At 37.1% G+C, this 26,833-nt stretch overlaps 1 protein-coding gene and 1 long non-coding RNA gene across 3 annotated transcripts in view; both read left to right on the top strand.

Annotated features, from left to right (window-relative positions):
- The window catches only part of LOC141388235 (uncharacterized), a 42,523-nt gene extending 28,931 nt beyond the window's left edge, over positions 1-13,592 (top strand). Inside the window, exons 1-3 of one of the 2 annotated variants that reach the window (XR_012408763.1) lie at positions 12,926-13,000; positions 13,165-13,312; positions 13,374-13,592. This is a non-coding gene — a long non-coding RNA (uncharacterized lncRNA). Of the gene's footprint in view, positions 1-12,925; positions 13,001-13,164; positions 13,313-13,373 lie in introns of those variants that run through there. The other variant, XR_012408764.1, reaches the window with a different exon arrangement.
- Positions 13,593-21,078: 7,486 nt separating this feature from the next.
- On the top strand, positions 21,079-21,577 carry LOC141388243 (uncharacterized). The gene is made up of 2 exons (XM_073958263.1): positions 21,079-21,519; positions 21,566-21,577. The coding sequence occupies exons 1-2, from the start codon at positions 21,079-21,081 to the stop codon at positions 21,575-21,577; spliced, it is 453 nt and encodes a 150-aa protein (XP_073814364.1).
- Positions 21,578-26,833: the final 5,256 nt, after the last annotated feature.

Here is a 26,833-nt window from a genome sequence, read left to right as displayed (position 1 = left end):
ATGCCATTTGGGCTCTGCAACGCCCCGGCCACCTTTGAAAGGCTGATGGAGCGGGTGCTGAAAGGGTTGCAGTGGAAGTCGTGCCTTATATACTTGGATGACATCATAGTAATTGGACAGACTTTCGACGAACACGTCACGAATTTAAGGAATGTACTCCAGCAGCTATCGTCTTCGGGTCTGAAACTGAACCCGAAGAAGTGTAGCCTCTTCCAGCGAGAGGTAAAGTTCCTGGGGCACCATGTGATGACGGAGGGCATATCGACGGATAGCGAGAAAATTAAAGCCGTCAGAGACTGGCCGCAGCCTCGAAACCTCCATGAGCTGCGAAGTTTTCTGGGTCTCTGCACCTATTACCGTCGGTTTGTCCCCAATTTTGCCAGCATTGCCGCAAGCTTACACCGATTGACTCAAAAAGGGCAGAAATTTCTGTGGAGCAACGATCAGGAAGAGGCATTCCAAAAACTCAAAGACATGCTCTGCACAGCCCCTCTTTTGGCGTACCCTGTACCGGGCGGTAAGTTTGTGTTGGACACTGATGCCAGTGCATACGGGATCGGTGGTGTCCTTTCCCACGAAATAGACGGCCAAGAAAAAGTCATCGGGTACTACAGCCGAACATTGTCAAAGCCTGAGAGGAATAAAGGCCTGCGTACATAAGCTGCCTTGCCTGCTTACCTTGCTTACTTCTGATAAAAGAATAAAAAAGAAAAGGGCAACCCAGTTCGAAATTTCCTCGGCCTTCTTTATTCTTTTATTTTTATTATGTCAAAAATGAAGCAGGAAAGCAAGGTAATCAGGCAGAGCAGCTTATATACGCAGGCCTTTACTGTGTGACGAGGAGGGAGCTGCTGGCAGTTGTGGAGAGCATCAAACACTATCACAAATACCTGTATGGACAGCCCTTCCTGCTAAGAACCGATCATTCCGCTCTGCGATGGCTGCTCCAGTTTAAGAACCCGGAAGGTCAATTGGCCCGTTGGATCGAGAGGCTTCAGAGTTATGACCTAAGTATCGAGCACAGAAAAGGTGGAAAACACGGTAATGCTGATGCCCTGTCTCGTCGGCCATGCAAAATTGAATGCAGACATTGCTTGAAGGCTGAAGGCAAAGCAAGTATCGTTGATGTCCGGCTACTGCAGGTTGAGTCCGGCGAGGATTGGTCGACGGAACAAAGAAAAGATCGCACCCTAGGCAAAATAATTTCTGCTATGGAAACGGGCGTACGCCCTAGTCGCAAAGAAATAGCGCCCGAAAGCCCACTTTTGAAATCTTATTGGGCCCAGTGGAACAGTCTACTTCTAATAGATGGGTGCCTACATCGTAAGTGGGAGAGCGACGATGGAAAAACTCACCGCAACTTGATTGTCGTACCAGACTCCAAAATAAAAGATGTCTTGTCAGAGTTTCACGATGGGCCAAGTGGAGGACACCTTGGTGTGACAAAGACTGCTGAAAAGATAAAGCAGAGGTTCTACTGGGTCGGCTGTCAGAAATCCATCGCAGACTGGATTGCCAACTGTGAGAGGTGTATAAGAGCTAAAGGTCCAGCCCGGAAGAGTCGAGGCCACATGCAACAGTATAATTCAGGAGCTCCATTTGAAAGAATCGCAATGGATGTGGCTGGACCGTTTCCAATAAGCGACTCTGGGAACCGGTATGTCTTAGTGGTCATGGATTACTTCAGCAAATGGCCAGAGGTTTATGCCATTCCCAACCAGGAAGCCAAGACAATAGTGGATGTGTTCAGCAAGAATTGGATTTGTCGCTATGGTGTCCCATCCGAGGTTCATTCCGATCAAGGAAGAAATTTTGAGTCAGCGATCTTCAAAGAAATGTGTGACACCTACGGAATCAAGAAAACGAGGACAACGCCCCTGCATCCACAATCAGATGGCATGGTGGAAAGATTTAATCGCACCCTGGAAGAGCATCTACGAAAGGTGGTAGATAGCGGCCAAAGAGACTGGGATGAGCATATTCCAAAATTCCTACTAGCCTATAGGTCGGCCATTCATGACTCCACATCTCGAACCCCAGCCCAAATTTTGTTCGGGAATGAATTGAAGCTGCCTTGTGACCTGATCTTCGGTGCCACACCAAACCCCGAAATTGATAACGATGAAAACAGTCAAAACTCTTTCAGTGAAGTCCACGATGCAGTACGCCATCGGATAAAAATGGTCAGCAATCGCATGAAGGCGAGGTACGATCGAGCGGCAAATACTGATGGGTTCCAAGAAGGGCAACTGGTACTATTGTTCAACCCACAACGGAAAAAAGGACTATGCCCCAAATTACAAACGCACTGGGAAGGCCCCTACAAGGTAGTCACGAAAATAAATGACGTCGTGTATCGCATACAGAAGAACGACAGCCCTAGATCAAAGATGAAGGTGGTACATCTAGAACGGTTGGCACGCTATGGAACGAGAACTGTGCCAGGTCATGAGGAACAGGCTTAAGCGGGAGGCACTGTGTTACCAATGTCCATACCACAGAGAGGGAACTGTGCCTATTCGGGACGAACAGGCTTAAGCGGGAGGCAATGTTACGAATGTAACTGATAGGTTTAAGTTAGTTTAGTTTCCGTTAATTTAAAAATTTGAATTGTAACGTAAAGTTTTATTACGCAGTTACTTTATTTAAGCAACAACAACTACCATGTAGAACTCTCTTCATTATTCTGGATGTTACTTTACCTTTTATTAATGTGCGTTTGTTTTGTTTTGCAACAATCATGTAATTATTGTTTAGTTTGTTACTTCTTTATTTTGTTTGTTGTTGTAATTACGCCACTCGTATTTCACCCATGTATGTATGTGAATGTGGTTGTTCGCTTATTGCGAATGTGCGTCTGTGTGTTCGTTGCACAGATTCGAGATGTTGCCAGATTTTGTGGATAATTCTAGACCAAGGAGATTTTGGGTATAAATATGAGATGCCGGCCAAACAGTGGGCAGTTGTGAATTTTATACCGAAGTGTAAACATCGACTAGTAAAGAAGTAAAGTAAAGCTTGTACTTAGCTATAACAGTCAGCTCCGAATAAGTGTAATAAAGTAAATAAAGCATTGTAGAAGCGTAATCTAAAACGAACCTGTTTTATTTGGTACAAATCGTATCGGGGAATAAAACAACGTCTACACGGAGATTAGTTAAATCTAATTCCGTAACAATATGTTTATAATATCGGTAATTAGCGACGTTTTTCGGTAAGTTAGCGACGAATAAAAAGCAGTCGTAAAGTTCTACTGATAGCAAGAGTGTTATCAACTTTTGTTTGAACTTTTCATTCATAATTTTGAGTTTTATTTTAAAGTTACCGATTTTTGTCGGTAACTCAAAATATGAGTTAGAGAATCCCACTACTGATTACTAAAATATAAAGTTTGGTGTAGGAAGTCCATACTTCCCGAGATATGGGTCTCTGAAGTTCCGAAAAATACATTATTAAAGTAACTCATGGTTCACACATACGCAACAGTTGCTGCAATTATACAATTCCGTTTTGATCTTCATTATCTCATACTGCAGGGGTGGAAAAAAATGTAGCAAACATGGATGGAAAAGGTGCAAAAAGTACTTTTGAGATGAATTCACACATACTTATTTTTTATTTATTATTTATAATTCTAAGTTCTCAAACAAAAATGTCAAAACACCTATATCGTTCTTATACTTGTCATAGTGAAGATGTTTGAGAGGGAAACCTTTACGAATGTAAGTCCCAATTTACATTAGGCGAGTTTACTTGTGGCATTTGTCAGTTTGTAGGTGAGAGAGGGTTCTGAGAGGCAAAGGGTTACCATATGCCTCACCTCTCTCTCCTACAAAATGACAATTGCCGCAAGTAAACTCGCCCAATGTAAATTGGGACTAAATGAAAAAGTTAAGTAAATTATCCCCCATTATTATAAGTCTTCTTTTGTTAAAGTTTCGATTTAACGAACAGATTTATAGCGTTCCGGTTAACTTAAAGTTAAAAGTGATGATTCAATTTCAAGGAGGATCATCTTGGCATTAACTCTCAATGTAAAAATTATATTTTTAATGCCTCCAAATTGGTTTGTTTTGCGTTTTCAAATCCATCAGATAGTAAAAGAACACATATAATAATGGCCCTATCAGTTTTATTTTAACGTTGTAATGGAAAACATGTGGGACAAAAATTTAACTACCTGTATCACACACACCACACACATTTTTCAGTTTTCAGCCTCTTTATTTCATAAAAACACTCAATTCAAATTGGTACATGAATTGTACATTTTTGTTCACAAAGTACGTTCGTTACAAAAATGCTGTAAAATGCAACCCTTCTGTTAAAAATAAGAAAAACGGTCAAAAGGGAATTGTATAATTTCAGCAACTGTTGCGCATGTGTGAACCATGAGTTTCCTGCTTCATTTCGTCTTTATTCTATTATTTTTATTACGTCAGAAATGAAGCAGGAAAGCAAGGCAATCAAGGGGTGAGTACATAAGCTGCCTTGCCTGCTTACCTTGCTTGCTTCTGATAAAAGAATAAAAAAGAAAAGGGCAACCCAGTTCGAAATTTGCTCGGCCTTCTTTATTCTTTTATTTTTATTACGTCAGAAATGAAGCAGGAAAGCAAGGCAATCAGGTAAGGCAGCTTATCATCAGTGTTCCAAAAAGAACAAAACAAAACATTGAAAACAAACATGCAAATTCTCTAAAGGCCAGAACAGAATCAATCGTCGCTTGCTTCCCCAAATGTCAAATTATAAAGGAATGCCAGAGACTGCTAATCCGCCTGCGTTCTCCTCTAGGAGCCTCTGGCATTCCTTTATAATTTGATATTTGGTAAGGCGGCCATCAGACCATCTGTTTTTTCATATGTATGTTGTCACTTTGGTTATACTAAGTCCCAATTTACATTGGGCGAGTTTACTTGCGGCAATTGTCATTTTGTTGGAGAGAGAGGTGAGGCATATGGTAACCCTTTGCCTCTCAGCACCCTCTCTCACCTACAAACTGACAATTGCCGCAAGTAAACTCGCCTAATGTAAATTGGGACTTGTTGTGTATTTATATTGAAAATGCACGCGTTGATTAATATTTAAATAATACTTTATTTAATAAATAACTAATAACAAAGATATAAATCGATTGAAAATGGAGTCGAACGTTTTGATCTGGTTGATAGTTGAAATCGAAGTGCACAAATATTGTAACTAATAAAAGCAAAATGGCAGTTACTAAAAATGTAACGAATACTAATTAGTACAATGCATAGATACTTTGATTAAAGAGAGAATTTATAACATAGAAACAGTGTTGCCATGTGTTTGAAATAACTATTGAAATACACCACAATCTCCCAGGCTTAATAAGGACTTGGTCCGTCAGGAGTGCAGGAAGTAGTTTCCAAAAGCTTGATCTTCCAAGTGTTGCAAATAGGGAAGGGTTGATTGATGACTAGATGTTTTAGAAAATGATTGATGTTTGAAGGCAGTGCATTGAAAACAAAAAAGATTGATTTTGATTTGTTGATGAGTTGAATTTGCGGTGGTTTTTGGTTGACAATTTTTAATATTTAGTTTTTTCATTCCGTATAGGGAATTGCATCTTTTCTCCCAGGCTTAATTGCTGCCGTTTTTAATGTTTGAGGTATGTTTATATTGTCATCATTGAAATTGATGTTCAAGTGTCGTATCCAACTACGACCAAGCACTGTGGCACATTTTGAACTGACAATATACATCTCTTCCAGTGTCGTTTTGTTTTTGTACCTCACTTGCACATCCACAACACCCACAGGCACGATCACTTCACCGGTGTATGACCGAAATGTAATTTTCGGTTTCCTTATTGGATTTTCCAAATTTAATTTTTTAAATTGATTTTTTGATATTAATGTGTGGCACGCACCCGAATCCACTTCGAAAATTTGCTTTTTGTTTTCAATTTGTACTTCAGCAAAAAATTTGTCAGCATCTGCTGTTGATATTTGTTTATGTTTGTTTTGATAAATGTCGATAACATTATTAATGCCAAAACAGTCATCGGTGGGGTATGTTCCGTGTGACAAACTTGAATAACTTGGAGAGCGGATCAGCTGGTTGCACTCATCGATTGATTTTGTTGATTTCTTTTGATTGATTTTCGCTTGTATGCACACTTGTTGTACATGGCCGACTCTCCCACATAATCGACATTTTAATGTAAATTTGTTGATTTTGCACTCACTTGCTATATGGTTTGATCGTCCACAACGCACACACATACCATCCAAACCTAATTCGCTGTAGTTGATTCTTTTTGTTGATGTTTTTTGCATTTGATTTCGGCTTTGATTTTTGTTTTGGCGGCACTGTTGAATTTGATTTATTTCTTTCGATGCGTCGTGAGAAATTAGGTTATTGTCGATTTTTGCAGTTTCAATTGTTGTTGCTTTTTCAACAATTTGCGTAAAAGATGCTTCTGGTGTTTGTAAAAGTTGTTCCCGAATATGAACATCTCTTAAACCTCGGATGAATTGAGAGCGCAAAAATATGTCTGCCACTGATTTCTTGCATTCACACACAAACATACACGCACTTGCTCGCTCTTGTAATATTGAAACAAAATCAGAGATAGTTTGATTTTCTTTTTGAACTTCACAAAGAAATTTGTGTTGCTCCACCAAAATATTTTTCTTCGGGCAAAAATGAGAACTGAGTAGTTGAATTATTTCATCGTAGTTTAATTCATTAATATTTCTTGGGGCAGCTAATGTTGCTAGGGTTGAATATACTGGTGACCCAATGTATTGAAGCAAAAGCTTTGCACTTGTTGATTTGTCTTCAAATACCCCTTTCAATTGTAAGTGCAGCTCCAAACGTTCCTTATAAGTTTTGAAATTTTCCTTCTTTGGTTCGAAGGCATCGAAGTTAGTTATGATATTGACACTGGTTGTTGAAGTAGAAGCTTGTTGCTGGTTTTGCATTGCTGTTGCCATTGTTGTAATGGCATCCAACAGTTTCGCCAATTGTGTTGCATCCATTTTAGGTTATGCGTTGTTGAAATTGAAAAAAAAAAATGATTTTTTTGCACAAAATCTTATTGAAAACTCGAGTTTATCCCATCCTCGTCGCCAATTCTTTGTTGTGTATTTATATTGAAAATGCACGCGTTGATTAATATTTAAATAATACTTTATTTAATAAATAACTAATAACAAAGATATAAATCGATTGAAAATGGAGTCGAACGTTTTGATCTGGTTGATAGTTGAAATCGAAGTGCACAAATATTGTAACTAATAAAAGCAAAATGGCAGTTACTAAAAATGTAACGAATACTAATTAGTACAATGCATAGATACTTTGATTAAAGAGAGAATTTATAACATAGAAACAGTGTTGCCATGTGTTTGAAATAACTATTGAAATACACCACAATCTCCCAGGCTTAATAAGGACTTGGTCCGTCAGGAGTGCAGGAAGTAGTTTCCAAAAGCTTGATCTTCCAAGTGTTGCAAATAGGGAAGGGTTGATTGATGACTAGATGTTTTAGAAAATGATTGATGTTTGAAGGCAGTGCATTGAAAACAAAAAAGATTGATTTTGATTTGTTGATGAGTTGAATTTGCGGTGGTTTTTGGTTGACAATTTTTAATATTTAGTTTTTTCATTCCGTATAGGGAATTGCATCTTTTCTCCCAGGCTTAATTGCTGCCGTTTTTAATGTTTGAGGTATGTTTATATTGTCATCATTGAAATTGATGTTCAAGTGTCGTATCCAACTACGACCAAGCACTGTGGCACATTTTGAACTGACAATATACATCTCTTCCAGTGTCGTTTTGTTTTTGTACCTCACTTGCACATCCACAACACCCACAGGCACGATCACTTCACCGGTGTATGACCGAAATGTAATTTTCGGTTTCCTTATTGGATTTTCCAAATTTAATTTTTTAAATTGATTTTTTGATATTAATGTGTGGCACGCACCCGAATCCACTTCGAAAATTTGCTTTTTGTTTTCAATTTGTACTTCAGCAAAAAATTTGTCAGCATCTGCTGTTGATATTTGTTTATGTTTGTTTTGATAAATGTCGATAACATTATTAATGCCAAAACAGTCATCGGTGGGGTATGTTCCGTGTGACAAACTTGAATAACTTGGAGAGCGGATCAGCTGGTTGCACTCATCGATTGATTTTGTTGATTTCTTTTGATTGATTTTCGCTTGTATGCACACTTGTTGTACATGGCCGACTCTCCCACATAATCGACATTTTAATGTAAATTTGTTGATTTTGCACTCACTTGCTATATGGTTTGATCGTCCACAACGCACACACATACCATCCAAACCTAATTCGCTGTAGTTGATTCTTTTTGTTGATGTTTTTTGCATTTGATTTCGGCTTTGATTTTTGTTTTGGCGGCACTGTTGAATTTGATTTATTTCTTTCGATGCGTCGTGAGAAATTAGGTTATTGTCGATTTTTGCAGTTTCAATTGTTGTTGCTTTTTCAACAATTTGCGTAAAAGATGCTTCTGGTGTTTGTAAAAGTTGTTCCCGAATATGAACATCTCTTAAACCTCGGATGAATTGAGAGCGCAAAAATATGTCTGCCACTGATTTCTTGCATTCACACACAAACATACACGCACTTGCTCGCTCTTGTAATATTGAAACAAAATCAGAGATAGTTTGATTTTCTTTTTGAACTTCACAAAGAAATTTGTGTTGCTCCACCAAAATATTTTTCTTCGGGCAAAAATGAGAACTGAGTAGTTGAATTATTTCATCGTAGTTTAATTCATTAATATTTCTTGGGGCAGCTAATGTTGCTAGGGTTGAATATACTGGTGACCCAATGTATTGAAGCAAAAGCTTTGCACTTGTTGATTTGTCTTCAAATACCCCTTTCAATTGTAAGTGCAGCTCCAAACGTTCCTTATAAGTTTTGAAATTTTCCTTCTTTGGTTCGAAGGCATCGAAGTTAGTTATGATATTGACACTGGTTGTTGAAGTAGAAGCTTGTTGCTGGTTTTGCATTGCTGTTGCCATTGTTGTAATGGCATCCAACAGTTTCGCCAATTGTGTTGCATCCATTTTAGGTTATGCGTTGTTGAAATTGAAAAAAAAAATGATTTTTTTGCACAAAATCTTATTGAAAACTCGAGTTTATCCTCGTCGCCAATTCTTTGTTGTGTATTTATATTGAAAATGCACGCGTTGATTAATATTTAAATAATACTTTATTTAATAAATAACTAATAACAAAGATATAAATCGATTGAAAATGGAGTCGAACGTTTTGATCTGGTTGATAGTTGAAATCGAAGTGCACAAATATTGTAACTAATAAAAGCAAAATGGCAGTTACTAAAAATGTAACGAATACTAATTAGTACAATGCATAGATACTTTGATTAAAGAGAGAATTTATAACATAGAAACAGTGTTGCCATGTGTTTGAAATAACTATTGAAATACACCACAGGACTAATATACAGAACAGCTGATTCATACATGTGAAAAAGCAGATGGTCTGATGGCGGCCTAAGGGGTAGTTTACACTATACATATGTAAATGTCATAGACATGAAAATTTTCATCATTATATAGTCGCTAATATGTGCAATATTGGGGTTTTTCCTTACGCCATTGACTTTGCGCGTCCACACCAGCAAAAATGTAATAAAATTACGCCTCGACATTGCCTGAGTGGGTAGATATGGAATGTTTTTATTTCGTGTCATATGACATTGATAGATAGTGTAAACTACCTCTAAGCAAGCAAAGCAAGCGACGACTGATTCTGTTCTGGCCTTTATCTTTTACTTGCTGGCGTCCGATTTGCAGATACGTTGACATTTCAGCTGACTTTTAGAACAAATTTCAATTAATAGCTGTGTTCCTTTACTTACCTGAGGTTACCACAAATGGTTAATTGTTACCATTTTTAACCTGTAAAGCGTTCCTTAACCCCGAAAAGTGGCAAAACTGGAAGCAATTTTTAAGAGAGTGAGAGGGAGAGAGCGCGGAAATGGCTTTCTCTTCTACCACAGACTACCAGCAAGATTTCTGCAGGTAGAAAATGGCAGAACTGATTTTTCGACTTTTGTTTGACGATTATTTCACAAAATGGACGAAAAACCGAAGAAAAAGTCGAACACTGACAACCCTAAATTAAAAACTGAAATAAAAGACGAAAATTGATTTTTTATGTTTTTTTCTGACATTGCTGCCAGACCTACCATTTTTCTGTTCCTTTACTTTTCTGGTAAAAATGTTCATGAGAGAGCAATTTTGACACTTTTCTCTTTTACCACTCTTACCATTAAAAAAGTAAAGGAACAAAGCAAATATCAATACTTGTCAAATCAATCTTTCCTCTGTACTTCTATTAAAAAATCAATTTAATTTTGCCACGCGAATAAAAATGTGTTGTCCTTGTTTTCAATTTTAAGATAAAGGCCCATTATTACATCCTTTCTGTAGTTAAATTTTGGCCGATATCGGTCGGATAACCCGTTTTTGTTCTTACATGTTTCCTTTAATAATAAGTGTCAGATAAATTAAAAGGGGTATGCTGCACCAAATTCTTTAATTTTCTTAAAGTAAGGTATAACTAAAATGACTTTAAAGACAACATGTAAGAACGGACCATAGTGTTATGTTTGGTTTACATTCGGCGTCTTTTCATGATTTCGAAGGCGTTTCGTTATTTCGCGCGGAATCAAGCAAAAATTATCATGATTTCGCATACAAAAATGAAATCATCTCATTTCGTGATTTCAGCGAAATCAACATCGAAATCACAGTACACATGATATACAACCCAGTTTGGGACTGAAAAAGTACCAAAAGTTGCAAAACTTTTCACGTATCACAATAAACAAGGTAGATGGTCAATTGCTGCAACAAAAAATTTTAGAATCAAAATTTTTAAACAATGTAAAAAAATATTAGATTACTTTGATACAATGCCATTTTTCATTGCGTTCTCGTACTTTTTTAATGGTAATGTTAGAAAAAAGAGCGAAATGTCTCAAATTTCTTAAAAAATACGGGAACGAAAAAATGACGAAAATTGCAAAAACTGCAGCAAATCAACGTATCAGCTATCGTATTTAGATGATAATGAACATGTTGCTAGTTTCTACTATGCCAAAATTGTATGGCAGAAAACAGGAGAATAGGGTGTTATTCGGCGCTATTTTTGTTTAAAGAGAAGTGTAAGTCTTCTTAGACTTCGGAGTACGGGAACGGGTTCTATACACAATTAATACGATATATAGATAGTTTTACGATAATTTTCGAAATAAAGTTGTAAAGTTCTATATTGTCGTATATTTTTGATGACTAATTCAATTTGCTACAACTTGTTTTGAAAATTCATGTTCGATCAGCTGCGCGTATACATCTACCATCATCATTGTGATATGTATGAAATCAACAAAAAAATAAGTGTAAACACTGGGATGTATTTCAGGATTTCGTGAAATCCAGTGGATTTTAGAGCGCAAGTGTAAACTTGGCATTACAGCAGAATTTTTTTGTTGCAACAATTCAGTGACGCATCTACCTTTATTATTGCATAATGTCAACAACAGTATAAAATGTCAACCCTGCTTTTGACAGAATAGGCCATAAATAAAATAAATAAATACATCTAATGGCCTGTTCCCGTACTTTATAAAGTGGTAAAAGTCGTAAAAGTTGTAAAAGTCGTAAACGATTTTCATATAAATGTTGTGTACGGGAACGCAAAATGTGTAAAAGTGGTAAAAATTGTAAAAACTTTTTAGTTCTGGAACAGAGCTTAAATTATTCTATCATGGCAGCTTATGTACCCAGCCCTTTACATCAATTGGTCTGTTTCCTTAAATGTCGTGACCATGGCCCAATCATAGGTCCTCCAACAAAAATCAGATGATTTCTATTTGAGCTGTCAAAATTCATATGTCATGTGTTGAATTCGGTGTGAGGTATAGAATTGTCAAACTGTACACAAACATGTAGATTTATCTCGAAAAAGAAAACAAATAAATGTAATGTTGTACACGTAAAATGTCAACATTTCTTGTGTTTTGCGTGAGAATTTAATTTACAATAACTTATTTTAGCAGTTCGATCAACTGGTATTTTATGTTTCGCCAAACAAAAATAACTACCCCTGCAAAAAATTTTGGAAGTAGTGCAATGCAGAGTAATATGCTGTTTATATTAGAGCTTTTTGCAGGGTTAACCTTCTTCATGAAGATTTATTTGAAATATAATCAATGGAATTGACATTTAAAACCCAGTCGGTTTGTTAAATCCGGTTATATATAAACGGGGTATTATGATTTCACAACATCTTTGAATGCAGTCCACACGGAGTTATGAAAAATGCACTCTCTTCGATACATTTTATGTGTGTTGTGTTTATGTAATAAAGTTCTTAATATTATTGTTTTAAACAAATAATAAATGCATTTTATTTATTCTGGGATATTTTGCAATTGCTTGCATTTTTATAGCATCAAGTCTCTCTGGTTACCCTAAAATTTATAACAATTTGTACCAATTGTTGCTGAAAGTCGTCTGTTAACACAAAAAGTCAGGAAAAGAGAGCGATTCGAGAGAGGCATTTTGACAGTTGCAAATTCTTGCTGGACAAATTTCTTCCAGCAAGCACTAGCACCTCTTCTTCTTCCTGAAAACAATCAATCATCTGTTTTTAATTTTTCGTTGACTTAAGTTTGTGAAAATTAAAAATAATTTTATTGTGGGAATAGCAAGGCTAGTTGTGTTGTGTTGTTTGGAAACAAAGTTGCAAAGTGGAAAAAATACTTTTTTGGGACATTTTTCTTTTTTATTTTTAATAAAATAATAATTTTTTGCTTCCTTTGTTTCCTTCATTGGCGGACAAATTGTTCTGTTTTGGCAAGTAAGCTGATTGCTTGCTGGTTTTTGCTGGGAAGGTGCTTTTTACTTTTTAACATTTTCTTACAAAAGAGAATAAAAACTCCCATGATACAATGATACAAGGTAATCTCATTTCAAAAAACCGTCCTTGAGCTGTCACATACAACCCTGTGTCGAAACAGTATACATAAATGTTGTTTTTGTAAGTGTCAATAACAATTTGTTTACGTTTTATTTATATTTTGTACAAAACTGAATAAACTGTAACGATTGCGAAAATAAATAAGTCAAGCGAAATATTTGGTCGTATTTCGGGAGAAATTGTGTTAAGTTTTTATCTTCCATCTTTAATTGGTCAATTGAGGACGTTTCTGCGGCTGCAAAATTAAATATTTTCATAAGCTCGGAAGGAATTGCCAAGAAAAATGAGAAACGGTATGAAAATTCGCTAAAATAAAAGCTCAATGTAAAAGCAGATCGACATTTCGTTTTTCAGTTTTTGAATACTCACGACACGAAATGAAATTGTGGAATACAACATTAAACTGTTTTTATGTTGTTATTTTCGTTAATGAAGAGTTCAGCCAACGCCATCAAGGTCAGTTTTCCGTATATTCGGAAAATAATAGGCAAATCAAGGAAGACCACATTTACTTGCCAGCAGTGCTCAAGTAACCCATTCGCCCTGATGTCAACGATATCTAACAAACGTCAACCTTATGTTTCAGCGAACAAGCCGGTAAGTAATTCTGCCAGAGTGATGATTAATGGATTTATATTGAATGTGCGCTGCTTGTTACAGGTCCCGAAACCCTGCTGAATAATGGTGCGGGTGCTTTCGTTAGGATGTGCAGTGGAGGTAGCGTGTTCGTCCCTACAAAAACTTATCGCCATTGTAAACCGGCTCCGCTACGCTTTGGTCTTGCAATTGCTGCTATTGGCGTCCCAGCCCAGTCCAATCTAAAGGATTAACCAGCCGAACGAAGATAAAAACACCACCTACTTTTAGGTAATTCTGTTCTGGGAATGGCTTTTTAATTTTGAAACTACCGCATTTCCCGACGTACACCTCTCATGCCTTCTGTAATATTCCCGGCTTTGAAACTATGGGTCTGTCGAACTTTTATGGGTCTGTTGGCTTATCGTCCCTTTATCACCACAGGTAGTGCTTTCGGTCATAATTCCAACGGTGTATAACTTTTGTTCCGAGATATATGCCTAGAAACTCCAACTTATACTTAGACAATGCATATTGTATATTGCTGTGTTCGGGGGAGAAGCCATACCTGTAATAACAAAATTTGTAACGATTCCAATTTAGTAAAAACGTTTAACTTAAGTTCTTGTTAGGGGGTTTTCGGAACCTTCGAGGCCTATATGTCGCGAAGTATACATTTTGTACACCGTTGGAATCAGGGCCAAAAGGACTACCTATCGTAAAAATGTCGAATTGTTCCGCCAGGTACACCTAGAGGGAAGAAGTTCCAAGATCTTTCGTCGTCTCAATCCACTGTCCAATGTTCGTCTACTCATCAACACGAATCCCTATATTGAGTTTTTATTACTTTGTAACGTGGTAACTTAAGTCAATAAATAATATACCCCCTACATCAGTTGTGGCCAAGGATGCTGTCCCTTTGGTTGGTTTTACCACACTGAATACGAAGTCAAAAAAAGACAACAAAAGATATTTTTATTTGATTTGTTATTTTTATTTCCATTTGTAAAAATCTTGACCATTCAACTTAGGTCCAACGAGAAATTAATAAAAATTAATTTTAAAAATGTTTATGCGTTTTTATTGGGATAGCTGGATATCTGTTTCTATATTAAAGAATGATACAACCTTCCTCAACCCAAGATGGATAGCACCGATTTGTCTCGCCTTCTTAAATCTGCAAGATGCTCCCTGGCCCACGCAAGAAGGTCTTCCGTCGCGGCCGTAATTTTATACGTTTGTGTGGTAGGCATTATAACAGCGGGCCTAATTTTTCCATTGATAGACCTAATGAACATACACAAAATATATTTATAGCGTTGTAATAAAGGCTACTAAAAACTTTAGTGCGAGATATGTATGAAGGAGTGGCCCTAAACATTGTGTCATTTTGGGGTTGTTCATTGAGAAAACGGAAACGTCCTCTCATTAATTAAGCCTTTAACTTATCCTCAAAAGCGCTTAAAGCCTCGGCACATACGGTCCGTTGTGAGTCGTCATTTGTCAAAAACAACAACCACATGAAAAATGTATAAGCAAGATGCGAAATTTGTTATTGAAATTTGCATTTGGTTGTTGTAACGCAACACTCAACGAACCGTATTTGATCAAGCCTTGAGGCCAGCAGTAGATGTGGAATGTGTTTCTTCGTCACTCATAGAGTCTTTGGCTGCTTCGAGTAAAGTTGCTCCTTTTGTTGCTGTTTTTCCTCTTCCGATTCCATGGGCATAGAAGGTGGTGTGAGTGGACTCTTCCACCAGTAGGTATTTGCTTCACTTCTGGCATGTATCAGTCTGGACGAACGAATAATCGACTAGAAAATTTTGAATTGAAAATTTTGAAATAATACAATTGGGTTTGATATTGAAAATGTAAACATAACTGACATATGTATATTTTAACATATACATACAAAGTTTGTCAAAATCATTTTGTCAATGAAGGGACGGCAAAGGGATACAACTCTGTGAGCTGTGAGCGTGAGGTTACCTTGTATCATTGTATCATGAAAAACTCCTTACTCTCTCAGAAAGTTCTTGCTGGACAATTCTTGCTGGGAAATTAACCAAACAGACCTACCCAGCGAAAAAAATTGGAAGTCGTGCAATTGGAGTTATGATTTTGTTATGAAACTAGATCGGAGTGTAAAGGGGAATGAGGCATACCAAGATGTCGCTGGTATACACTTGCCATTGAAGAAATTTCGGTCTAGCTCAGTGGCCACTCCTGACTAGCCATAAACAAATTGATTCATTATCAATTACAAAATCACAAAAAAAAAGGAAATGCTTATTTAAATTCAAAAGAATTAAAGTTGTTGTTGATGGTACCCAAGATGTTTGCTGGGTTACCTTGCAATGGTATACGCCTATCTTTCTACCGCGTAAGTCCTCAATTTCATATAGGTATGTTCCAACCTGTCTGGCAACTCTGCACTTTACGAACTTTTGACATAACCCTGCAAACCATTTCTATTGCCTAAGAATAATACGCGATTTTCCTGGGCGAATAATTTTTCGCAGGCGATATCGCCTAAAAATCTTCTGCGTAACACCAACCTAAAGTAAGTGTTTGTGGAATGCGAATCGCGACCAAGATTCGCTGACGAATCACTTGGAAGATCTTAAGAAGAAGAAAATATAAACAAAAAATTAAAGAAAACTTATTTTTCATTTTTTTTTTGTTTTTTGTTTCTTTAACTTTTGTCTTTGATTTTTAAACTTTTTGTTTTATTTTCTGATTTGTTATAATTTTTTATCATTCCTTATGACGTAGTGGTTCATACTGCTTCTCGGACCTTTCTTAATTCCACTGGGCAAAACCCAGACCTGTACTATGTTTGTCAATACTCATAATATATTACGTGCCATTTATACCAAAGTTATGCAGAATGTGTATATGAGAATTATAAGCAACCAAATCAAAAATTTTAGTAACAATCGCGTGATCGGGGTTCGGAAGAATAATATATTATTCGCCTGCTCTAACAAAAGCGGAACATAACACAATTTAGCGGAAAGATCGCCGAGAAGCATAACAGGTAATTTGTCGTAGCGATTGATTATAAACAATAATTTTTGAGAATCGTCTACGAATGGCAAATTGCTCGCATGGGTGAATTTGATATAAAAATTCGCTAAAAGATCGCCGGAAAGAAGCGTTGAAGAAAAATCTGGTCGAAAAATCGTCCAACAATCTTCCAATGGTTTGCAGGGAACTTAGAGTTAAGATGGCGCGAAGCGTCACTTAAAACAAAATTGCGCCTAAGTATTTCCTGTCCCGGTTTGAAACTGACGTCGCGAGTTCTAGTGTTATACCGATCCGCAGATTTCTCAAAAGAATCGTGAATATTCGATTTAATCTTTTCGCGAACTAAATTCAAAATATCGTGTTTCGGAACTATTTCAACCATACCGTCTTCTAAAACTCCTAGTTTGTGTGCTAAATCATAAGTGCTCGCGTGTGTAACCATGTGGGTGCCGAATAATGCGAAATACGGTGAACAACCAAGTGTCGTGTGAAAATTGGACCTCAAAGAACATTCTATGGACGATATATTTCGGTCCCAATCGCGTTGATCTTCCGAAACATATGTCCGGATCGCCGCGGTTATGGTCCTATTTACGCGTTCCGATGCATTCGCCTGTGGCGAATACACGGCATTTCTAATCGGTCGGCATCCATATTTATTTAAAAACGAAGAAAATTCTAAAGAAGTAAATTGCTTTCCGTTATCGGAATGTACAATCTGTGGCACGCCAAATTTATGAAACACTTCGGATTTTAGAAATTTGATAATGTTTTTCGAGTTCGCCTTGGCTAGTGGCTTCAGCAAAACAAATTTTGTCAAGTGATCTAACACAATAAAGATATACGTGTTTCCCAACCTTGACCTCGGAAAAGGTCCAATGAAGTCTATAAAAATCTTTTGAAAAGGCCTATCGGTTACGGTTTCGGTTCCCATCTTGGGTCTTAAAATGTGATTTGGGGCTTTGGATTGTTTACAAACAATGCAGTGGTTAATAAAGTTTCGAACTTGTTGAGCCATCTTAGGCCAATAAAAATATTGCCTCAGTGCCGCGACCGTACGTCCTATACCACAATGACAATTTACAGAAGAATTGTGTGTTTTGTCGATAAGTGAATCAGTTAAAGAACTCGGAACCCAAAGCTTCCAAATAAAATTTTCATGTACCGGAGTACCATCTGACGGGAGTGTCTTTTTATACACAAACGAATCGCTAACTTTCAAATCCGGTAAACTGTCATGGTTTTCCTGCACCATACTAACTAATTGTGAATATTCCTCACTTTTAAACTCGGGTGAATCCAAGTCAACAAGAGGCCTTTCGTCAACAAACATATTGACTTCGTCCAGGTGAACGCGAGAAAGTGTATCGGCTACCACATTTTGTGATCCCTTGCGGTGCTGAATATCAAAATTAAAGGATTGCAACTTCAAACTCCATCTTGCCAACCGACCACTGAGGTCCTTCTGCCCCATCAGCCATTTCAAAGCGCTGTGATCCGTCACGACAGTGAATGGCATCATTTCGATAAACGGGCGAAATTTCTTTATCGCACTAATGACTGCCAAACACTCCCGCTCCGTCACACTGTAATTCTGTTCAGCCTTTGAGAGCTGCGCAGAATGAAAGGCGATGGGACGTTCCAGACCAACAGCGTCTAGTTGGTACAAGACCGCACCTAGGCCAATGTTTGAGGCGTCACACTGGACATAGAAACGTTTGTCAAAAACCGGATGGTGAAGAACCGGGCTTGTAGTCAATGCTACTTTCAATTTATTAAAAGCTTCTATCGCCTGATCATCAAAGGAGAATGTTTTACCTTTCTTTAAAGTCCTAGTGAGAGGTGCTGTAATTTCGGCATAGTTCTGAATGAACCGCCTGAACCATGAAGCCATTCCTAAAAATCGTCTAACTTCCCGAGCTGTCTTGGGGATTGGTATGTCGGTGATCGAATCTATTTTGGACGGATCCGGCTTAAGTTTTCCTTCACCCACTATATATCCGAGGTACCTTAACTGACGCCTGCAGAATTTTGACTTTTTCAAGTTGATCGTGAGATTTGCCCTAGACAGCATTTCCCCTACTTGACGAAGCAGTACCACATGAGATTCAAAGTCGGGTGAGACTACCAAAAGATCGTCAAGATAAACGAAGACTTTGTTTTTCAGTTCCGGTGAGATCACACTATCCATTAACCGACATAACCGTTGGGCTGCATTGCACAACCCGAACGGCATGACAGTAAATTGATAGTGTGGTCTCCCCGGCACTGTAAACGCGGTCTTCGGACGACTGTCTACCGATAAGGGCACCTGCCAAAAGGCGTCTTTAAGATCGATGCTTGAAATAAAATAGGTGTCTTGGAGACGACCTAATAATGCGTCTATAAACGGCAGAGGATACGCGTCTTTAATGGTGACCTCATTCAGCTTACGTGCATCTAGACACAACCTATTCTTTTCACCCCTACGGACCAAAGTGACTGGAGAATTCCAAGGAGACGTACTTGGCTCGATGACACCCAACTTCAGCATACGATCTAGCTCTTGATAAATGAGAGACTCAACAGCTGGAGACACGGGATAATGACGTTGCTTGATCGGGACTGCATCCCCGGTATCAATCACGTGCTCCTCTAAATGCGTCTTCCCAAGACCATGCTTCTCAAAATCGCGGAAACTCTCTTTAGCTTTTTCAAGCAATGCGAATTGATCATCGGATAGAATATGCATGTCTGAATCTTTACCTACAGAGCTTATCTCAAAACTGCTGATGAGTTTGGGTGCTATGCTGAATTCTCTCCAAAAGTCGATGCCACAATACATTGAATTCTCCAGACCCGGAATGAGGTAAACATCCATGGGTTTGGTCAGATCATCGAAAGTAAGCTGAACTCTAACTTTACCTACACAAGATACACGCTGTCTGGTCTGGAGTGGCCAACTGAGCTAGACCGTAATACTTCAATGGCAAACGCATACCAGCGACATCTAGGTATGACTCATTCCCCTTTACACTCCAAGCTAGTTACATAACAATTTCACAACAGTTTTCGATGTAGGCCAACAGAGTTATGAAAAATGCACTCCGTTCGATACTTTTTTTGGTTTGTTCCAGAACTGCAAGAATCTACTAATTTTTAAGCGGGGGACACACGATCAGTTTTGACTGTCGATTTCTCGGAAATATCGATAAATGTCCAACCGTCCAACAACCACAAAATATTTTGTGGTTTCCTGATGACTGACAAAAATGAACGGGCCTACTGGCAAGCAACCGATTATTTGAGCAAAACTGACAGTAAAAACTGATCGTGTGTACCCTACTTTACTATTTTTTCGATAACATAAAGAAAAAATGCTATCATAGCAAAAAATGTAGCTTCTTGCAGGTTCTGGATCAGAGCATTTATAAGCAGTTGCTTTAGAGATCCCTACAAAACAAAAACAGTTGGTTGATCCCTACCCGTCGCTACCGACACAATTTCTTCAAAAGAGAAACAAGCGTGAATATATTTCGAAGAATTTGTTATAAAATAAAAAAATACAAACTAATGGTCTGTTCCAGTACTGCAAGATTCTACAAAAAAATGTTATCGTAGTAAAAAATAGTAGGTTCATGCAGGTTCTGGAACAGAGCATAAAGTTGCGAAAATTTTTGTGGTAATTTACGAGACGGAAATTTTTACTGGAGTGGAGTTGGAGTCGAAAGCTGAACTAGTGATGGGCAGGCAACATAAAAACCCTTTAGGATGACGAAGCAAAATCAGTTGCGCGCTTGTATTAAATGGAGAACGTAGGAAGTGATTGAATTTAATGGAAACATTTTTAATTTGTGTTTATATAATAACGTTCTTTGTATTCTTGTTTTACTCAAATAATAAATGCATTTTATTTAGTCTGAAATATTTCGTAATAGCTTGCATTTTCATTGCATCTTTAGATTGATTAAAAACACATTCCGAAGAGTGCCTATGAATTCAATCCAAACGACTACACCAAACGCTGTGGTTTGGATCGAAAACGGAGTGCATCCTAGCTGTGTGCTGTGGAAGCAAAATGGAGTGCATCCTAGCTGCGCTCTCCGTTGTAAAGTTCATAAGTGAATTCATAGAAAAAGTTGTTATTGGAAATGTACCAATGCAAATATTTACATACCTGAATATTTTGTAAGGTCTATACATATAAGTACCTGTACCTATTGTAGAATGATCATCAGTTGTGAATAAACCACCAGTGTGAAAGTGTAAAAGTGTTCTTGTGTCCTCATCTCCAATCGTGTATATCCCAACAGGTTATGGGCCCAGGCAGAAATAAAAGTGTGTGTGCATAAAGTGACAAATAGAGACAACAAGGAAAAAGCAGCAGTGAAAAAGGAAAAATCAACAAGCAGTGAGCAGTAATTACATTGTGAAAAATTAAAGTGCGCAGCTGTGAACGGTAAAAACGAGGAAAATGAATTCGCTCTACAACATTGCGAAATTGGATGATACCAACTACGACTCATGGAGTCTACAAGTGAGAAGTGTTCTGGTTCATCAAGACTTGTGGTCGGTGGTTAATGGTGAGATGGAGAAGCCTGTTCCAAATGAGAAGAATGCCAACGAAGTTGCCGCATGGAAAACTAAGGATGAGAAGGCTACAGCAACCATCATCTTGAGTGCAACACCGGTGCAGATTGCTCACATTAAGAACTGCACAACAGCGAAGGAGACTTGGGAAGCGTTGAAAGAGGTACATCGGCCAAAGGGACCGGTAAGAAAAGTGACCCTCTTTAAGCAACTGATCCAGATGCGCATGGCAGAAAATGAAGATGTACAGGAGTACATTTGCAAGTTTGTGGCGATAGTGGAAAAGTTGGCAGAGACTGGAATAGCTCTACAGGAGGAGCTATATGTGATAATGCTGTTAGCGAGCCTGCCACCATCGTATGAAAATCTAGTTGTTGCGCTAGAAGCGAGGGACGAGCTGCCAAAATTGAGTACCCTCAAGATGAAATTGGGTGAAGAATGTGATCGCCGAAAGGTCAACAATTACAGCGCACAAGGAGACGACGATGTCCAGATTTTTATGGCACGCACAAGGAGAAACAACAAGCATCCCAGCAACGAGGGCAGAAATAACGGCGCAGGTACCAGTAAGAAGAAAAAACATCGCAACTTTAAATGCTTCAATTGTGGACGTTCAGGACATTGCGCAGCACAATGTAGAGACCGAGGTGTAAAAGGCAACGGCGGTGAGCGCACAAGAAAGCGTGTGTACAGCAACAACAACAATGGCAAGAGGCGCGCAGGTAACAATAAGAAAAATGTGAAATGCTATAATTGCGGTCGTAGAGGACATTTTGCCGCACAGTGCAGAGAAAAGGGAAAGCCCAGCAAAGAAACTCACACGAATTCATATGCAGTGCTGCAATCGTCGAACAAGAAGAGCGTATTAAACTCCAGCGTGTGGTGTGTCGACAGCGGAGCATCAAGTCATATGTGTTGTGACAGAAGCTTGTTCAAAGAATTTGCAGAGCACACAGGAAAGATCGATTTGGTTGGCGAAAAGAAAATCGTTGCTAGAGGTAAAGGCAGTGTGTGGCTGGCAGATTGTGACATCATGCTGAACGACGTGCTGTATGTACCTGAGATGCAGTGCAATTTTATGTCTGTGGGCAAGATCGCTGAAAAGGCAGCAGTGAAGTTTGATAGCAGAGGTGCTAAAATAATAGACAGAGGAAAAACTGTAATGTTCGCCAGAAAACAAGGAAATTTGTTCTTGTACAGCCCGAGGAAATCATTACCAGAACAGAGAGAATATGCGCAATTTGAGTTATTGCCAGCAAAGTGAAAAGACATGCAAATTGTGCATCAAGAAGGAAAGGTTGAGAGCGATTACGAGTCGGCCAACGAGAACGAAGGCGATGAAGACATCATTGAAGAGATAACAGGTAAAAAAGGACCTGGACGACCAAAAATTGTGCGAAGTGGGCGCCCAGGCAGACCGCCAAAGGTGTACAACACAGTAAATATGATATGAAGTATAGAAATACATTACTAGAGTTAAGAATGTAAATAGTTGATAATATGAAATTAATGAATTGTGTAAATATGTATCTGTATATACTAGAATGTAAGATAATTTATAGTGTGTCTATATTTAAGAAAACATTGTATGTCAATGTAAGTTGTATGTCAACTGTAAAGGTAAAAAGGAAATGTAAATATTTTCATTGAGGAGGAGTATTGGAAATGTACCAATGCAAATATTTACATACCTGAATATTTTGTAAGGTCTATACATATAAGTACCTGTACCTATTGTAGAATGATCATCAGTTGTGAATAAACCACCAGTGTGAAAGTGTAAAAGTGTTCTTGTGTCCTCATCTCCAATCGTGTATATCCCAACAGTTGTACTCCAACGGCAAATATACTGTACACTTGTAGGGATTCAACTGCATCCGGCAGCAAAAAGTTTGCATCCACGGATGCAGTTGAATCACTACAAGTGTACGGTACATTTGCCGTTGGAGTACATCTTTTCCTATGAATTCACTTATGAATTTTACAGGAGAGCGCGCAGCTAGGATGCACTCTATTTTGTTTCTACAGTTTTCGATCCAAATCACAGCTTTCGATGTAGTCGTTTGGATTGAATTTAAATGCACTCTTCGGATTGTGTTTTAAGTCAACCTAAAGATGCAGTAAAAATGCAAGCTATTGCGAAATATCCCAGAATAAATAAAATTCATTTATTATTTGTGTAAAACAAGAACACAAAGAACTTTATTATATAAACACAAATTAAAAAAAGTTTCCATTGAATTCAATCACATTTGAGCTTACTTCCTCCGTTCCCGATTTAATCCAAGCGCATCTGATTTTCTTTCATCATCCTAAATTTTTTTATGTTGCCTTCCCATAACTAGTTCAGCTTTCGACATGGGCTCCAACTCCACACCATTAAAAATTTCCGTCTCGTGAATTACCGGAAAAATGTTTGCAACTTAAGTTGTTATTTCTTTATTTTATAACAAATTCTTCGAAATGTGTACACTCTTGTTTATCTTTTGAAGAAATTTGTAGGGATCAACCAACTGATTTTTTCTGTAGGGATCTCTACAGCAACTGCTTATAAATGGTCTGTTCCAGAACTGCGAGAATCTGCTAATTTTTACTATTTTTTCCGATAACATAAAGGAAAAAATGTTATCGTTGTAAAAAATAGTAGCTTCTTGCAGGTTCTGGAACAGAGCAAAAATGTATCGAACGGAGTTCCTTTTTCATAACTCTGTTTGACTACATCGAAAGATTTTGTGAAATCATAACTCCAATTGCACAACTTCCAAAATTTTTTACTGGGGAGTGTCATTCAGCGTCATTTTTGTTTAAAGAGAAGTGAACATTTTACAACTTTTTTGTGTACGGGAACGGGTTTTCGGGTAAAATATGTAAAAGTCGTAAAAATTTTAAAAACTTTTTAGTTCTGGAACAAAGTTTTTATGTGTGTTACCAACGGCCAACGTCAAGAAGAGCATTGACATTTCCGCCAGTTTCGTCTCCAAATTAATGGAGTTGACAACTTAACGATAATATCTATAGCAATCGATATTTTATGTCTTGTTTATACTAATGCCTTGTTCATACTAAGGCTAATTCGCTCTATATTCGTTGTTCGAACCCAAATTACGATATAATTACTTCATTTCCTATACAAAATTTTGAGAACGAACAACATTGTTCTACTTAAATTACTCTCAGAACGACGATAAAATGTGTCCCATCTGTAACAAATAAGAGAATTTATCGAAATAAATTTATTATGACAGGAATAATAAAGAATTACAAATGTCTTAAAAATTCAAACCTTTTTAGAAAAACTGCAAAATATGAATGGAAAGTAAACGGTTTAACGACTAATATACATTCAAATCATAGTAAATAGGTGTGTTCGTTTACTCAACAATTTGTACAAATTTGTACAAGTTCAGTAACTTCTTGTAATCTGCTAAGGTCGTTTGCATTGTACTGGAGAGTAAACGAACAACATCCAGTAACAATTTGTACGAATTTTGAGTAAACGAACACACATAATTTTGTCTTCACTTTCATTGCAGTTACATTTCTTGTTCATCGTTTGAAATTCGCGTACAAATTTAGAAACAAAAATCAAATTCCTGCCGGAAAGTCTGTATACCAAAAAGTTATTTTGGCACGTCTCTCTCTCGTTAATTTTTAAAATAGAAAAGTTTTAAAATATTCTGAAAACACCAAAATTTTGAGAAAAAATAGAAAACATAAATGAAAATAATATATGATTTTATATTGAATAGATATCTGTAAGAAGAAACAAACTTTTTTCTGTTCATATCAATTAATTTTACTCGTCGTTTGGCTGAAACTTCATTTAAAATCAGTAACTAAAAAGTATGAAAATATGAATTATAGCCCTGTTCCTTTACGTGAAAGAATCTTCAAGTTTTACAACTTTTTACTCGAAAAGCGTTCCTTTACTTCAGACACCATACAATTCATATGGAAGTAGATTACAACTTTTGCTACTTTTGCCAGTTTTACCATTTTCAAAAGTAAAGGAACAGACCATATGTACCATGTGGTATGAACGGGTTAATTCGTGTACGCATGGTTTAATAAGAAAGGTTAGCCAAAGCTTTATGTCAATTTAAATTTTTTTTATTCGAGTATGCCTAAAACTTCAAAACAATATAAACAAACTGTGTATGTGTGTGTGGTGTTTGGATAATATGCCAAACAATTTTAAAAACAATCGAATTCAATGATTTTTAAAATTGTTTTTAGACCATTTGTATGGAAGAAATTCGTGAGATTTGCATTGAAACAATCAGTTTATCATATTCACAACTCGATTATGTGGAGAAAACTTAACTCTTCATTCATTTTTCGCGTTTTTTATAAAATGCTCAAAAAATGCATTGTAAACAAACCCAATTGTTGCTTTTATTTTGAAGTTTTAGGAATTCAAGAAAAACAAGGGTTCTATAGATTTTTTTCATTTAAATCTACCTCTTTACTTATACCATGCGTGTACGTAATTATGAGAACGAACGACGTGATTCAAATGCTGGTATGAACATGACATAAGGCTAATTCGTTCTCTATTCGTTGTTCGAATTCAAATTATGATATAATTACTTCATTTCCCATACAAAATTTTGAGAACAATATTATATTGAAAATATCGATGGTTTGCCAGCTACATATTCGATAGAAAAAAATAATTATCGATATTAGCCCAAAAATAAATCAATATCGATTGTGCTATCGATATTTTGCCAGCTCTACATTACAGGGGAACTACCATGGCAGAACTACCAGGTAGTGGTATCACACCAGCTGATCGAATATGAAAAGTCAAATCCCTTTATAAAAAAATATTTTTGTTGTAATTTCCCAACAACATAAAGTTTTGACATAACATATTCAAAATTTTACGATGCCACTACCTGGGTAATTGTGTCATGGGAACTACATATGTGATGTCAAATGGATGCACGGAGAATTCCAGAACATTGCCCGTAAATCCCCGCTTAAGAAGTCATCAATGCCCCAATCGTTATTTGATTTTTATGAATCAAGTAATATTTATTTAAAAATAACAATTTTTAAGGGGAAGTAATAATAATTGTTTATGGAATAGTATTATTGCATTTTATTTTTTTTTTTTTAGACATATGTATGTACATACATATATGTTGTCTAAAATATTTCAAAACCGGATCGTTAATAAAAAAAAAACATAAAAAAATTCAGAGATTGATATTTTTGTTTTAGTATACATGGTAGAATTGTTCTACCATCATTCAAATAAAGAAAAAAATTCAGCTTGATGTCCTCAGTATTGTTATACCATCGGGGGGAATTCCACGGCATCGGGTTCTTACGTACCGGATTGACCAGAAACCACAGAGTTGGTTTCTATGCTGCTACTACTATCACTACTATACCGCCGTCTTTTCGCGATTTTTTCCAAAACTAGGCTAGACAAGTCATGATCAGTTTGACATAACTTTTTCCACCCTTCAGTTTCTGTGACGGTTTCAATATTTTTTACTATAAACTGAACTGCGTTCGATTTGAGACGTTCATTAGTGTGACGATCGGCCAACAAAAGGGTATCAGCAACTGTAGTCATCTCCATTGTATTAATTAGAATATTTTCACATATTGTCTGCAAATTCAAT

Source organism: Musca autumnalis, unplaced genomic scaffold (assembly GCF_047663935.1).
Source record: "Musca autumnalis isolate F117 unplaced genomic scaffold, ASM4766393v1 scaffold_9, whole genome shotgun sequence".
Lineage (NCBI taxonomy): Eukaryota > Metazoa > Arthropoda > Insecta > Diptera > Muscidae > Musca > Musca autumnalis.
Note: the sequence above shows the minus strand (reverse complement) of the source record. Positions and strands in the feature narration are given on the sequence as shown.

Bases quoted from the DNA above. Each gene is read 5' to 3' on its own strand.
- LOC141388243 (XM_073958263.1), top strand. From the start codon at position 21,079: ATGAATTCGCTCTACAACATTGCGAAATTGGATGATACCAACTACGAC.